Source organism: Eptesicus fuscus, chromosome 18 (genome assembly GCF_027574615.1).
Source record: "Eptesicus fuscus isolate TK198812 chromosome 18, DD_ASM_mEF_20220401, whole genome shotgun sequence".
NCBI lineage: Eukaryota > Metazoa > Chordata > Mammalia > Chiroptera > Vespertilionidae > Eptesicus > Eptesicus fuscus.
In genome coordinates, this window is record NC_072490.1 from 5,675,901 (window position 1) to 5,689,336 (window position 13,436).

The 13,436-nt window shown below is 54.3% G+C and overlaps 1 protein-coding gene across 1 annotated transcript in view; it reads left to right on the plus strand.

Moving 5' to 3' along the window:
* Positions 1-13,436, plus strand: part of ITGA9 (integrin subunit alpha 9) — a 266,088-nt gene that overhangs the window by 68,454 nt on the left and 184,198 nt on the right. The window contains exon 15 of the mRNA XM_008154962.3: positions 6,211-6,371. Within this exon, the coding sequence (XP_008153184.3) occupies positions 6,211-6,371 (161 nt within the window). The remainder of the gene's footprint in view (positions 1-6,210; positions 6,372-13,436) is intronic.

The following is a 13,436-nucleotide window of genomic DNA, read 5'->3' on the forward strand; positions in this document are numbered from 1 at the left end:
AACCAAGGGCAAAGGTTACGTTTGGGGGGACCACTCCCTTGGGGACCTGGAAGCTGGGAGAAGAGCCCCATGCAAAGCTAGGACCTAAAGCTTGGAGGAGGGGCTGCTAGCTGGTGCTGCTGGGGTTTCTGAGGGGGTGCAGGGAGCCTGGCTGTGGGGGAGAAACTGAAACTTAAAGGAGCCAGCTGCTGTGAGAAACTGATGCGGGCTTAAGCCCGGGGGTGGGGGATGGAAAGCAGGCAGGACGGAGCGAGCCCCTTCTCCCTCCTCCAGCCTTGCAGCCCCTGCCCCCAGCTCTCCATCTTGGCAGAGCCACACAGAGGGCGACTGGCAAAGCGGAAATGAGTTTGCCCAGCCCCATCCCGGCACCGCAGAGGGAGAAGGACGGGTTTGGAGCTGAGAGGCAACAGCCTCCAAAACCAGCGCAGTGAGTGTCCAGTCCCGTGGAGATACTGAAGCGCCTGTTGGGTCAGTCAGTCAGCAGATCATTACTGAGTTCTTAACAGTGCCAGACGGGGTGCTGGGTCCTGGGCGCAGAGCCAGGAAGAGGCCAGGCAAAGGCCTGTCCTCATGGAGCTTGCGATCGAGGGTGGGGAGAGGCAGATGATTCAGACAGAAACAGCCGCTGCCGCTGCCTCTGGGTGTGTCTGAGCCCCTTTCGTGGCAGCCCCTCGGCTCAGTGTTGGGGGGCAGACACAGCACCGAACTCCAGCAGCCTCAAGAACGGGTTTACGGTTTATTGCTTCGAGTGAGAGGTCTGCCCATCCCAAGTCTCATGAATCACTTCATTCTTGGCTCGGGGAGTGGCCGTGGCTCCTCGGGGCCTCCTGGATGCCATAGTAAGGGTGGTGAATGCTTTGCCCCCGAGGGCTCTGTCCCCGACCCCTGCTGGCCACGCTGCAGCCTCCACCTGCCTGTCAGTCTCTGGGGGCCGAGAAGGAGCCAGCCTTTCTGGGCTGTGACCTGAGTCCTAGAGCAGAACCAGGGCGGGATGAGCCCTAAGTGGTTGTGTTTTGTGCTCTGATTCTGCGTCCTGTGTTTCCATGGCGCCCAGTCAGCCTGGCAAAGCCATGAGCACACAGGGGTGCCTGCCCTCCCTCCAGACCAGCAGCTGGGCCCCAGGGTCAGCCAAGGCAATGCAGAAATAGGGTTGAAACCAGGAGACTTGATCCCTCACCCTTCCTCTGGCTTTTGGGGTGCATTTGTCTTAGCTCCTTCCAGTTTCTTCGGGAGCATAGGGGTGGGTTAATGAAGCAAATCCGTGTAATAAGAGGAATGGGATAACCTGGTGTGACAATCACCACTCATTCTTTGGTTTGGGGAGAAAACTTAGGAAAACTAGTGGAGCAGAAATCCTTTCCCTTCCTCTCTTAGGAGACTCTCAGACAAGCATGTCAAACTCGTGGCCCGCGGGCCGCATGCCTCATTTATTTGGCCTGTGTGAGACTTTGAGTCTGACATGCTTGCTCTAAGGGGACCTCAGAGTAACTGGAAAGAGAATGTATTAATTGAATTTCACCGCTGAAATCATGTTCTGACGGAGCAAGAGAATGAACTCGCTGGAGGAGACCGGAGCCAGGGTTGATGCAAGATAGCTGGCCTCTTCCTGGTCCAGGGGGGCCCTGGGGAACCAGCTGGGGGCAGGGGCAGGAAGCGGCTGGAAGGAGTACGTGGGGCTGATCAGCTTTTCCATCAACATGACATCATTGGACATGGCACGGACACAAGCTGCCAGGAGGCAAACCTGCAGACGTGACACGTGCTGTTGGGGAGGGTCCTAATCAGAACCAGCACCGTCCTGGGGGCGGCTGGCTGGGCTGCCTGTAGCGGGGCACCCTCCCCCGGAGCCCAGCGCCCTCACCGAGCAGGCTGATTGGCTGCTTCTTCCACGTCTCCTCCCCTTCTTCAGGGCTCCCTTTCAGACACACGTGGGGTGGGTGCTGTTGAAAACTACCAGCCACGCTCAGGCCGCTCCCAGACCTCCTCACTCAGGCTGCGTTTGCCATCATTACGTCTCCTGGGGGCTGCTTCCTTCTAGAAGAGAGAGTTTGATATGGAGGGAACTTCTTTCTGTGTAATTTAAAACCTCTAAGTAAATTTTAAATCAAGGAGGAGCACTAAGTAGGCAATTCTTAAAGATGAAAAGCTCCCCAAATGATCGAGCTCGGGGAATTGGATGATTCGGCCTGTCTGCGTCTGTACACGGTAACGTTTGAGAAGAGTCTGGCAGGTGAACGTGCCGCCTCGAGCAGGGTGCGGCTGTGGTCCTCGGCTCAGTCTCTAGTGACTAAGCTGCTTCTCCCATCCCTGGAGTCCAAAGAGGGATATACACTGAGTGGCCAGGTTATTATGATCTCTGAACATATAATAATCTGGCCACTCAGTGCACACATATATATATAGTAGAAGCCTGGTGCTTGAATTCGTGCATGGATGGGGTCCAGCCAGCTTGGCCAGGGGAAGGCAACATGGGCAGTTGGCTGGCCTGCCTGCTGGTTGAACTCCTAGTTGTAGGGACAATTTGCATATTTAGCCTTTTATTATATAGGATATACACTGAGTGGCCAGATTATTATGATCTCTGAACGCATAATAATCTGGCTACTCAGTGTGTGTGTGTGTGTGTGTGTGTGTGTGTGTGTGTGTGTATTAGTATATATATTAGTATATATATTAGTATATATATTAGAGGCCCGGTGCATGAATTCGTGCATGGGTGGGGTCCGGCCAGCCTGGCCAGGGGGAGGGGACATGGGCGGTTGGCCAGCCTGCCTGCTGGTCGAATTCCTGGTCGAGGGGACAATTTGCATATTAGCCTTTTATTATATAGGATATACACTGAGTGGCCAGATTATCATGCGTTCAGAGATCGTCATCATCTGGCCACTCAGTGTACGACGTCCTTGATTCTGCAGTGAGGTGGGGCTCTGAGGACCACAGCTGGTCTTTGTCAAGTACCCGGCACAGTGCTCGGCACGTGTTGAAAGCCGAGCTCACTCCCTTTCCCTGACTTGCCCCGTTTTGATTCGGATTCTCCCAGAAGCGGGGCCTGGAGTCGAGGATGCGCGTGCACGTCATCAATGCAGGAGGTGACCCCAGGAAGCACCAGAAGGAAAGGGGGACAGTGAGACAGGAAGGGAAGGCAGCGGCGCCGGTCAGGGTTCTCCAGAGAAACAGAACACGAGGGTGTGTGGATCCGGAAGCAGGGTGCCTTCTTTTTCGGGGGAACTTTAGTCTTTTTTTGCTTTAGGTCTTCCACTGATTAGGTGAGGCCCACCCACATTATGGAGGGTAGTCTGCTTTATTCACTTGGAACTGATTTAAATGTTAATCTCATCTAAAAAAAAAACAACACAAAACACTTTCGCAGTGGCATCCAGGTTGGCGTTTGACCGAGTATCTGGGTACTGTGGCCCCTTCGGGTGGACACATAAACCATCATCACAGCTGCCACATAGAAGGTGTGTGACGGAGCACGTCACCACCGTGGGCTGGAGGTGAATTCTGCGGGGAACCCAAGGGCTCCAGTGCCCAGAGCACCCCTCAGGGTAACCCCTCCCAAGGGATGAGGGAGCTGGATCACGCAGTCCTGAGGGCTGCTCTAGGCACTGGAGCCCTTGGGTGCCTCCGGCCTGTCCTGCACCTGGGCAGAGCCACCAGAAAGCCCTCGGGAAAGGGGGTGCAGGTGCTGGCAGTGGCAAGTCAGGCTGGACAGCAGAGAAGCGGGAAAAGCCGAGAGGATGTGGGTGGGGCCCCCGCTCTGACCCGCTCTGTTTTCCTGTGTTCATTTCCGCCCAGGCTTTCTCTGAGCTCAGCCAGCTCGCTGCCGGCAAGATGGGTCAAAGCTGTGTTCTCTGCATGGCCGCCCTTCCCGAGGGAGGGTCGCCACAGCGCTGTCCCCTGGGAGGAAGGCCAGGGAGGGGGCTGGCTGCCCAGAGACCCCGGTTGGCAGCTGCCACCACCACAGTGGTTTGCCAAGGCCCCTGCCTCCTCTTCCATCGACGCCCACCTCCAGCTCCGGTCTTGCTTAACAGAACTAGGAAACTCACTTCACTTACACGTATCCTTTCTCACTGTGGGGCTGCTGCTCAGAGCAGCGGTGACCAGTAAAAAGTAAATTGGCCAGAGTTCAGTTCTAGATCTTTGCGCCTGTTTTGGCTGTGCACTCAAAAAGGTGAGGTGTGTTTTTTGTCAGGCCGTGTAAAAAATGCACCCAGAACCCGGGTGGGAGGAGTAACCTGCACGGCAGACTGGGGAGGTCTAGATTCCGCCCTGAGGTGCATGGCTCTCTGGCCTTGTTCGCTTTTGGGGCTCAACTCCTCATCTGAAAAATGAGGGTTTGGACTAGCTGGTCCCTAGGATTGCCCCAAACACTTGACATTCTACGCATGTACCCCATTTTCCGCTGTTGTCGGCAAGGGAGTCGGGGTGTAGCTCTTGCGCAGGCTCCTGTGTGTTCTGCTGAAGTACTTTCCCACAGGCATTCTTTTCCTCTTAATAGTATCTCCCGGGACGATCGAGGTCCCGGGTCGCTCCGTGGAAATCGGCTATTGCTGCAATAAACAAGTTGGGGCAGACTGGCCCTTGCTGCCCAGGAATCCGCCAGCTTGGCATGGCAAGATGCCTGAGATGGCAGAGGCCCAGGAAAACCATTAAAGGCATCAAAAGCATGCCCGGTGACAGCTGCCGAGTGCCAGCCCAGGTCACTCTCCTCTCTCCTGCTCCATGCCTCCCCTGGTGGCTGAGCCCTGTGTTGGGATTCAAAGCCAGAGCCATGCCGGGTGCCTGGTCTCCCAAAAGTCAGTGCCCGTGGGCGTGAGGGTGCCAGAGCCCAGCTTCGAAGAGGCTGGGGGGTGGGGCCAGGGCAGGGGCCGGGTTGTCTGCCTTCCCATTGCTCAGCAGTCTTGCATGGTCTCTTACGGACAGAAAGTTCCTTTTCTCTCACTTTACAAATGTCGTATCCCACAAAGCAGCTAAAATAGAGTGGTGCAAAGGGGCTGACCTCTGGAACAGGGTTCTTTGGTACAGACAAGCCGTGAAATAGGCCTGTTGATGCTAATGCCATATTTACCTAATAAAACACATTGTCCTGTATTTTCTGACAGACTCAAATAACAGAGGCAGAACCTTTTGAGTTCATCCAATGTGCATTCTTTATTGTGACCGTTTTTTAAAAAAAGTCCCAGATTGTGCCCTAACCGGTTTGGCTGAGTGGATAGAGCGTCGGCCTGCGGACTCAAGGGTCCCAGGTTCGATTCCGGTCAAGGACATGTACCTTGGTTGTGGGCACATCCCCAGTGGGGGGTGTGCAGGAGGCAGCCGATTGATGTTTCTCTCTCATCAGTGTTTCTAACTCTCTCTCCCTCTCCCTTCCTCTCTGTAAAAAATCAATAAAGTATATTAAAAAAGAAAAAAGTCCCAGATTGTGTCCTAGCAGGCTCTGCCAGCTGGCATTACAACACAGGTGAAGGTGATGAGTTTTGCTCTGCGGGAGGGCACCTCCTACATGCCCCGTGGTGGTCATGGTTTTGTTAATATGGGAGGCACTCTACCATGTGTGATGACCGCATGCGGCCGCCTGGGGAGAAAGCTTCAGACTGTGTGTGTGTGTGTGAGTTTCCGCGAGTGTCCGTTCTGTGCGGACAGGGGCTTTGGTCTGTGTGGTTCCCCAATGTGCCCCCTGCACCCACACCGTGCCTGGCACACGGTCTGTACCCAGTGGACGGGGTGATTATAGAGCACGACCTAACCTCTGCCATGCGAGTGGGAAATGATTGGATGCTTCCTCCCTCGTGTTGGGCATAGATCCGATTGCTTCGGAGAAGTCACGGCTCCAGGCAGCCGGATCATTGGAGCAGCTCCTCGTGCTATTCTGTGGGTTCGACAGCGTGTCTGCCTTGCAGGACACGGATCGCCTTGAGCACAGCCGATGGTTGACGCAGGTCTTGGTGGCTCCGTTGATAGGTCATGAGGCTTAAATCGGGGAGAGCCAGGAAGTGTGATGCACAGAGGCCCAGCAGGAAGGCCGGGGCCCCCTGGCGTCTCTGGATTCCGCCATGCTGAGAAGGTGTGGGCCCAGGGCAGCAGGCCCCTGTGCAGTGGAGGGTTAGGTGCCTGTGGGATGCACTCGTGAACCCGTGAGGAGGAGCGCAGATGGCCTTGGCCCTGTGTGTCTGTCCTCCCTGACGTTTCGGCCTTCTTCATTGGCAGGCCTGAATTACATTCTGACGGCAGATGTGGCCAAAAAGGAAAAGAGCCAGCCGCCCCGGGTCTACTTTGTGCTGCTGGGAGAGACCGTGGGCCAGGTCTCGGAGAAGCTGCATCTGGTGCACATGGAGGAGACGTGCCATCACTACGTGGCGCACGTGAAGGTCAGTCCTGCTTCGCATCCTCCGACTTGGAGGCCTGCCCACGTTCATGGGGAACTGTGGAAGCTGCTTTCATGGTGCATTGCGTACGCTCTGACTTCCGAAATCGTCACAAGCGGGAGGACATTCCTTTCTTCTTGTGGTAACGTTTGAGTCTGGCAGCCCTTTGTTTATATTATCGCGCTGGCCTCGGTCCCCGAGGGGCGGTGTGGTGGGTGGGCCAGGAGACCAGTCACCCTCTCCGTCTTTGACTTGTTCTTTCGGGAGGTTTCTCTTCCTCTCCCCTCGACGAGGCTCGGTAATCTGCTCAGAGGAGAGTCACAGAAGCACATGCTTCTGGGTCTGCAGTGATGCTGGATCGCACTGCACCTGATGCCTTCTCAGTGGTCCACTACGTGTTAGCTCATCGTCCTGGGTAAGGCGTTTTAAAACTGGTTGGACTAGATTTTTCTCCCTTGATTGCTTTGTGTTTATTTTAGGAGTGCATTTCTTTGGCTTCTTTCCCCTCTCACTCTAAATAAACGCTCAAATGCTTTTCTCCTCTTGAAATGGTTTGTTAAATACACTTTGCTGCTAATTCAGGAGGCCAGCCTTTGATTAGCTACAGAGTGAGCCCTGCGTCGGCAGGCGATGGCAGGGCGGGAATCTTGGTGGTGCCCAGTGCTGAGGAATGATCGGCCACGGACCCACAGGCAGAGGCAGAGAGCACAGGAGGTGGGAGGACCCCTGTGATCCAGACCACAGGGTAGGTGGAATGAAAGTGGGCTTGGGAGTCTCACAGACCCAGTTGGTGTCCAGTCGGACGAATACATTGACCTCTCTGTGTCTCAGTTTCTGCAACTCTAAAACGCGCACCGTAGCCCTGGCTGGTTTGGCTCAGTGGATAGAGCATCAGCCTGCAGGCTGAAGGGTCCCGGGTTCCATTCCGGTCAAGGGAACATTCCCCGGGTTGCGGGCTCAATCCCCAGTGGGGGGCACGCAGGAGGTAGCTGATCAATGATTCTCTCTCATCGTTGATGTTTCTCTCTCTTCTCCCTTCCTGTCTGAAATGAATAAAAATATATTTAAATAAATTTAAAAAATGGGCACAGTAATACTTACCCTGCAAGGTGGTTGTAAGAATTAAACATGACATGATGAATACACTTACAGAACCTTGCCTGGAGCCTGAGCACAGAAGATGCTCAGTAAGCATTCTTATCATTTAGTCGGGCTATCTGTAATTGCCAATATTCTAACAGTCTTAACTTACAAAAATGGCAATTTCACGTAGTTTAACCTAATATTATTAGCCAGTGGCTTTCTGATGATCGCAAAAATAGTCCACAGATTAGGGATGAAGTATCATTCTATTATTGCCCTAAATGCCAGAGCGGGAGAATAACAGCTGCTTCTAGATGTTTCTGGGTTGTGTACAGAGAAATGGGGCACACATCCATGGCCCTTGGCCTGGCCCAGAGCCCACGAGTCCATGCCCCCGAGAGGCCTTTCACTGGGGCTGGATTCCGTCTCCTGCCCGGACTCGTGCTGGGACCTGCCCAGACCCACTGCCCTAAGGACCGGGTGAAAGCCATTTATAAAACAGTCCATCCCGCCCTTAAAAGCCCTCAGGATGGATGACCCAGCAGCTGAAGGTAAGCGTTATCATCATTTGGTTGGGCAAGTGCAATAATAGAATGACACTTCATCCCTCCTCTGTGGACTGTTTTTGCTGTTGTCAGAAAGCCACTGGCTAATAATATTAGGTTACACTACATGAAGTGGCCCTTTTTGTACGTCAGGAAGACTGTTAGAATATTGGCAATTGCACACACTGAGTGGCCAGATTATTATGATCTCTGAACACATAATCTGGCCACTCAGTGTGTGTGTGTGTGTGTGTGTGTGTGTGTGTGTGTGTGTGTGAGAGAGAGAGAGAGGCCCAGTGCATGAATTTGTGCATGGGTGGGGTCCGGCCAGCCTGGCCAGGGGGACGGGGACATGGGCGGTTGGCCAGCCTGCCTGCTGGTCGAACTCCTGGTCGAGGGGACAATTTGCATATTAGCCTTTTATTCTATAGGATCTACACTGAGTGGCCAGATTATTATGCGTTCAGAGATCATAATAATCTGGCCACTCAGTGTATAGCTCAATCAAATGATAATAATGCTTAGCACCTGCTGTGTTCAGGCTCCATGCAAGGTCCTTTAAGTGTATTCATCATGTCATGTTTAATTCTTGCAACCACCTTTCAAGGTAAGTATTACTGTGCCCATTTCAGAGGTGCAGAAACTGAGACACAGAGCAGTCAGTGTGTTCATCTGATGGGACACCGGCTGGCTCTGTGAGACTCCAAAGCCCACATTCACTTCATTTACCACGTGGCCTGGATCACAGGGGTCCTTCCACCTCCTGTGCTCTCTGCCTCTGCCTGTGGGTCAGTGGCTGGCCATTCCTCGGCACTGGATACTCCCGGGAGCACACCCTGGCCTTTCACCCCCTCAATCCGCCCCCTCCCCCGAGGCATGTTACCTGTACCCTTCTCTCTGCTAAGGCCCCTTCCAAGGGCCCCTTCTTTTGCCTCTGTAACTTCTCTCCTGAGCCCATTTCTTCCCCGCTCACTTCTACCTCCGTGACTTCCTAAATAAGTTTTCTCTTATAAAAATAAGTAAGTAGGTAAGTAAGTAAAACAGTTCAGGCTCCTGTTAAGCCAACCAGCCACCTACCCCTCTCGGTGTTACTTTGCATTGACTGTGTTACCCAGCACAGGCTCACAGTCTAACATGGCCTGGTCTTAGGTACTTGTGCTTGGTCTCTCCGTACTTGCTGGAGGCGGGGCATCTTCCCTGGGACTTCCTCCTGCTGGGTCTCCCTCGCTGCTTTCCTTCAGGGCTCTAAGTCTGGGGTTTCTTGCTTTGGCTGAGAGATAGGGCTTGCAAGGCCTCTGCAGAGTGCCCTCGGGGAACAGTGACCCCGAGGTGAGGGCCAGAGGCAGCCCCCCAGGGTTCTCTGGGGAAGAGCAGGGCGGCCCGAGGCCTTCGTCCTGCCACTCCCTGATATCCAGGGCAGCCAGATTTAGCAAATACAACTACAGGGTTTCTGGGTAAACCTGAAAGTCAGATAAACAGCAAATAATTTGTTTAGTGTAAGTACATCCCAAATAGTGCCTGCGATACACCTCTATCGAAATGTCCTTGTTGAAATATCACGAGGATGCCCGGGACCACACAGGGAATGAAGCCACCAATATTGTAGTGACTGTAGAGTCCAAGGCGGGCACTGGCAACGTCAGGGGGACACTTTGCCAAGCATAGGGTTGTCGAACCATCCCCTTGGAACTCAGACTCAATGGTGCTGAATGTGAACTGTAACTGAAAACTAAACCGAAATAGGCTGACATTTAATAAAATGGATTTGTTGTTTATCTGAATTCAGATTTAACTGGGCGTCCTGTTGGAGGCGCACCCTATCCATGGCCCCCTCGTGCCCCCCCCCCCCCCCCACCCCCCCCCCCCCGCACACTTCTCCGTTCAGTGCGAATGTGGCTGACGAGAGGAGAGAGTGAGAGCTGGTCATAGAGCGTGGAGGCTGAGGCTAGGGCTCGGGAGTGCAGAGCTGGCAGAGACCTCCATGTGATTGTCCGGGTCACGGTAGGGAACAGCAGTGAACATGGACCTGGCGAAATGCAGATGTCGTTATTGCTTGACTATTTTCTCACGCAGGGAGGTGCGGGTGGGTGGCTACATCACAAAGGCGTGCGCCCTGAGGCGTTGACGGTTCGAGGCAGCATCCTTGTTAAGCAGCACTCAAGGTGTCTGATACCTTATCGCCACAAGGAGAGGTGTGTGTGTGTGTGTGTGTGTGTGTGTCTGTGTGTGTGTGTGTGTGTGTGTCTGTCTGTGTGTTTCTACTGGGTATTGTCTGGGTCCTAGCAGAGGACCCTGGTCATGGCCAAGTAAGCCAGTGAGGGTGAGCGCTAATGAGCTGGCTGGCTGTCTGCGGTGCGGCCCAGCTGGCCTGGCCTGTCGTCTCTCCAGATGTGGGGAAACAGCTGTGGAGGCCAGGGCACTTGTGGGGCCGAGACAGGCAGCAGGGCTCGGGGGAGGATCGCCGCCCGGCTGCCTCCGGGAGCGAGGCCTGGGAGCCGTTGTCACAGCCTGAGAGCAGACTTTGCCTCAAGTGGAGCCTGTCGGAGGGTCGGAGAGACAGCGGAGGAAGATAAATAAAAGCGCTCCGGCTTATCGCGCACCATATGGCCGGCAGACAGGGAGGCAGGCCGGGCGGGCGGGCGTGTTTTGTTTAGGCTATCTTTAGGTTCTTTTTTCTTTTTTTCTTTAAGCCTATTCCAATCTTTTTCCCCCCTTCCTCCTCTCCCTGGTTTTTATGCCTTATATGGTGATAAGGATCTCCATCCTAGAGGACTGCCTGGGCTGACACCTGCCTCCGGGCGCGCAGCGTGGCCCGTGTTTTGTTCGGTTCCTGCCCCCCGTGGGGCCTCCAGGACATAGTATAGGGTTTGTGATGAGCCCCCTCCTCCTGTGGCTGCCAGGTCCATTCTCAGAGCCCTCCTGGGGTCCTCAGCGCTGAGGCCCGTCCAGTCGCTTCCTGGGCCTCTCTACCGCACAGTCCACAGGCCTCAGTTTTCCTCCTCTCCTCCCCCCAAACCAGCCCAGTTTGGGGGACAGGCCCCTTCTGGTGAAGGGGGCTGGAAACCTTTGTGAATCCTCGTGGTCAACAGGCCACACACCTCCCGTCAGCCTCAAGGCTTTCTCTACCACTTGGCCTCAGTTTACCTTCCTAGCCTCATCCTCTGAATCACATGTGCCCTGGGCTCTGGTCCAGGTGAACGGACCCTTTCCTCCGGGGACGAGCCCTGTGCTTCCTGCCTTGGTTCTGGGGCTCACCCCAGCGTCTCTGGCTCTTCAGTCGTCAGAGACCCAGTGTTTTTGTTTCTGATATGTTGGTATTGATTTCAGAGAGAGGAAGAGAGAGGGAGAGATAGAAACATCCATGAGAGAGCCACATCAATCAGCTGCCCGCTGCACGCCCCCTACTGGGGATCGAGCCTGCAGCCCTGGCATGTGCCCTGGCTGGGAACGGTACCGTGACCTCCTGTTGCATGGGACAGTGCTCAACCAACTGAGCCACACCGGTCATGTTTTTTCTTTAAATCAGCTGACTTCCAGCCTCAACTAAAGTAATTTAAAACAGAAACGCTGTGCCCCCCTGTAAGCAGAAAACCAATTACCGCATGCCAAAATAGAAAGTAACTGTAAAAAGAAATACGTCGAAGACACAACAACGTCACTGAATTCTAACTGGATTTCACTGTTTGCCAAGTGTCTGAAGAAGCAGCCTTGTGTTAGGAGGGGCGGTTATGGAGTGCTAGGGAAGCACGGAGGACAGTTGGCACCGCTCTGGAACTTTCTCCCTGGTGCAGTCAGAGGACTCCAGGGGCATCACTTTCCAACATGGCAGCCCTTTTGTAGAGCAGTGCCCGTGGGCCGTGGAAACCAGGCCCTGAGCCCCGTTTGGGAAGCCCTAAGTCCCGGCGTGCTCGGCTGCGGTTGGCTGTGCCTCACCCTCCTGCCTGCTGAAGGTCGGTCTGTTCTTCAAGGCTCAGTCAGTCCACAGGTCTTCAGTGTCCTCCGCCAGCCACTGTCCTTGGTGATGCCACTGTAACCGGACAGTCAGTGGTCAGTGCTGCTTGTCACTACTTGAGCCAATTCAGCAGAGACTGGGTTGAATTATATGAGGGTTTAGTCCAATCCTGCCGGCAGCATGGAAGAGCAGCGGGTCACCCACAAAAGTCTGCTCTGCACCCCACCATGATCCAGCTGCTTATATTGGGGTAGAAGGACAGAGATTATATGGGGAAGTAGGCAAAGCATAGGCCAAGTGGGCAGTTTACAGGTCTGGAGATTTGCACAGGCCTGTGGGTATGCAAAGGCTGGGGTCTTTAAAGGGCTAGTGATGTGCAAAGGGCTGGCGGCTGTGGTTTCTGCAACAGGTTGTTAATCTTTCCATGATAACAGGCAGCTCCCGGATGGGGAGGGTGGGCTGCATGTCCAGGTGAGCTCCCAGTCCCATGTGCAACTCCCAGCCAGGTTAGAATGTGCCTTCTTTAATCAGAACAAAACAATCCCGGTTCACAGAGCATGATGAATATTTCTTACAATTATAGCTGGTCCCCAACATTCTATTTCTGCCCCATATCACCACTGTACGCTTCCTGTCTTCTCAGAGCTGCCCGACCCCTGCTTTGAGAAGGAAAGGTCAGCACAAAATAAATGCTTGTCAAACTGAAACTTGTTGGCAGGACTAATTGGGTCAGCTGGCGTGTGGGGTCACAGGCAGCATCCGATCAGGGCGGGGCCTGCTCAGGTCTCTGTGGACCTACAGCTGGGAAGCGATGGCATGAGATGATGGAGCAGAGAGTTGTGGATGCATGGCCCATGCTGAAGAACACAGACAAGTGTCTTGTCATGACTGCATCGTTTTCCGGCCCAGAAGTATTTACCTGGGTGCTAGCTGCGCTCCACCCCGGAGCCCTGCACAACACCCGAGAAAGCCAGCCCTTTGTGAGGTCAGGCGCTTATGTCTCACGGGCCACCTGGGAGCCTCCTCGGGAGCCAGGAAACCAGGGGGATAGTGTTGAGTCTGTACAGGGACCAGGCCAGGCCAGGCCCAGGGCGGGGTCAGTTGCATCATTCCCAGCTGTGAGGATGAGTGACACCCTATCTAGAGGCCTTCAGCAACCTTTGGTGAGCAAAACCACGCGCCAGCCACTGTGAAGGGAGCCGATCACAAGGATGAATGCAAAAGGGAAGAAAAGCCACTCCAGGGTCTGGGAAAGCTCAGCGGCTCTCTGAGTAGCTGCAGATGTCCCCAAGGCCGTGCTTTCCTGTGGCGGGAGGAATTTTCAAGGAAGCCTGAACCCGAAGTTACTACAGCTGCTTTGTCACTTGTGGGGGCAGATGGCCATCCTGGTGTGGTGAAGGGCAGGGCATCACACTGGCCACCATGTCTTCTGATGAGAACTTTGAAGACGTACTCTCTTAGCAACTTTCAAATACATAACACGTGGTG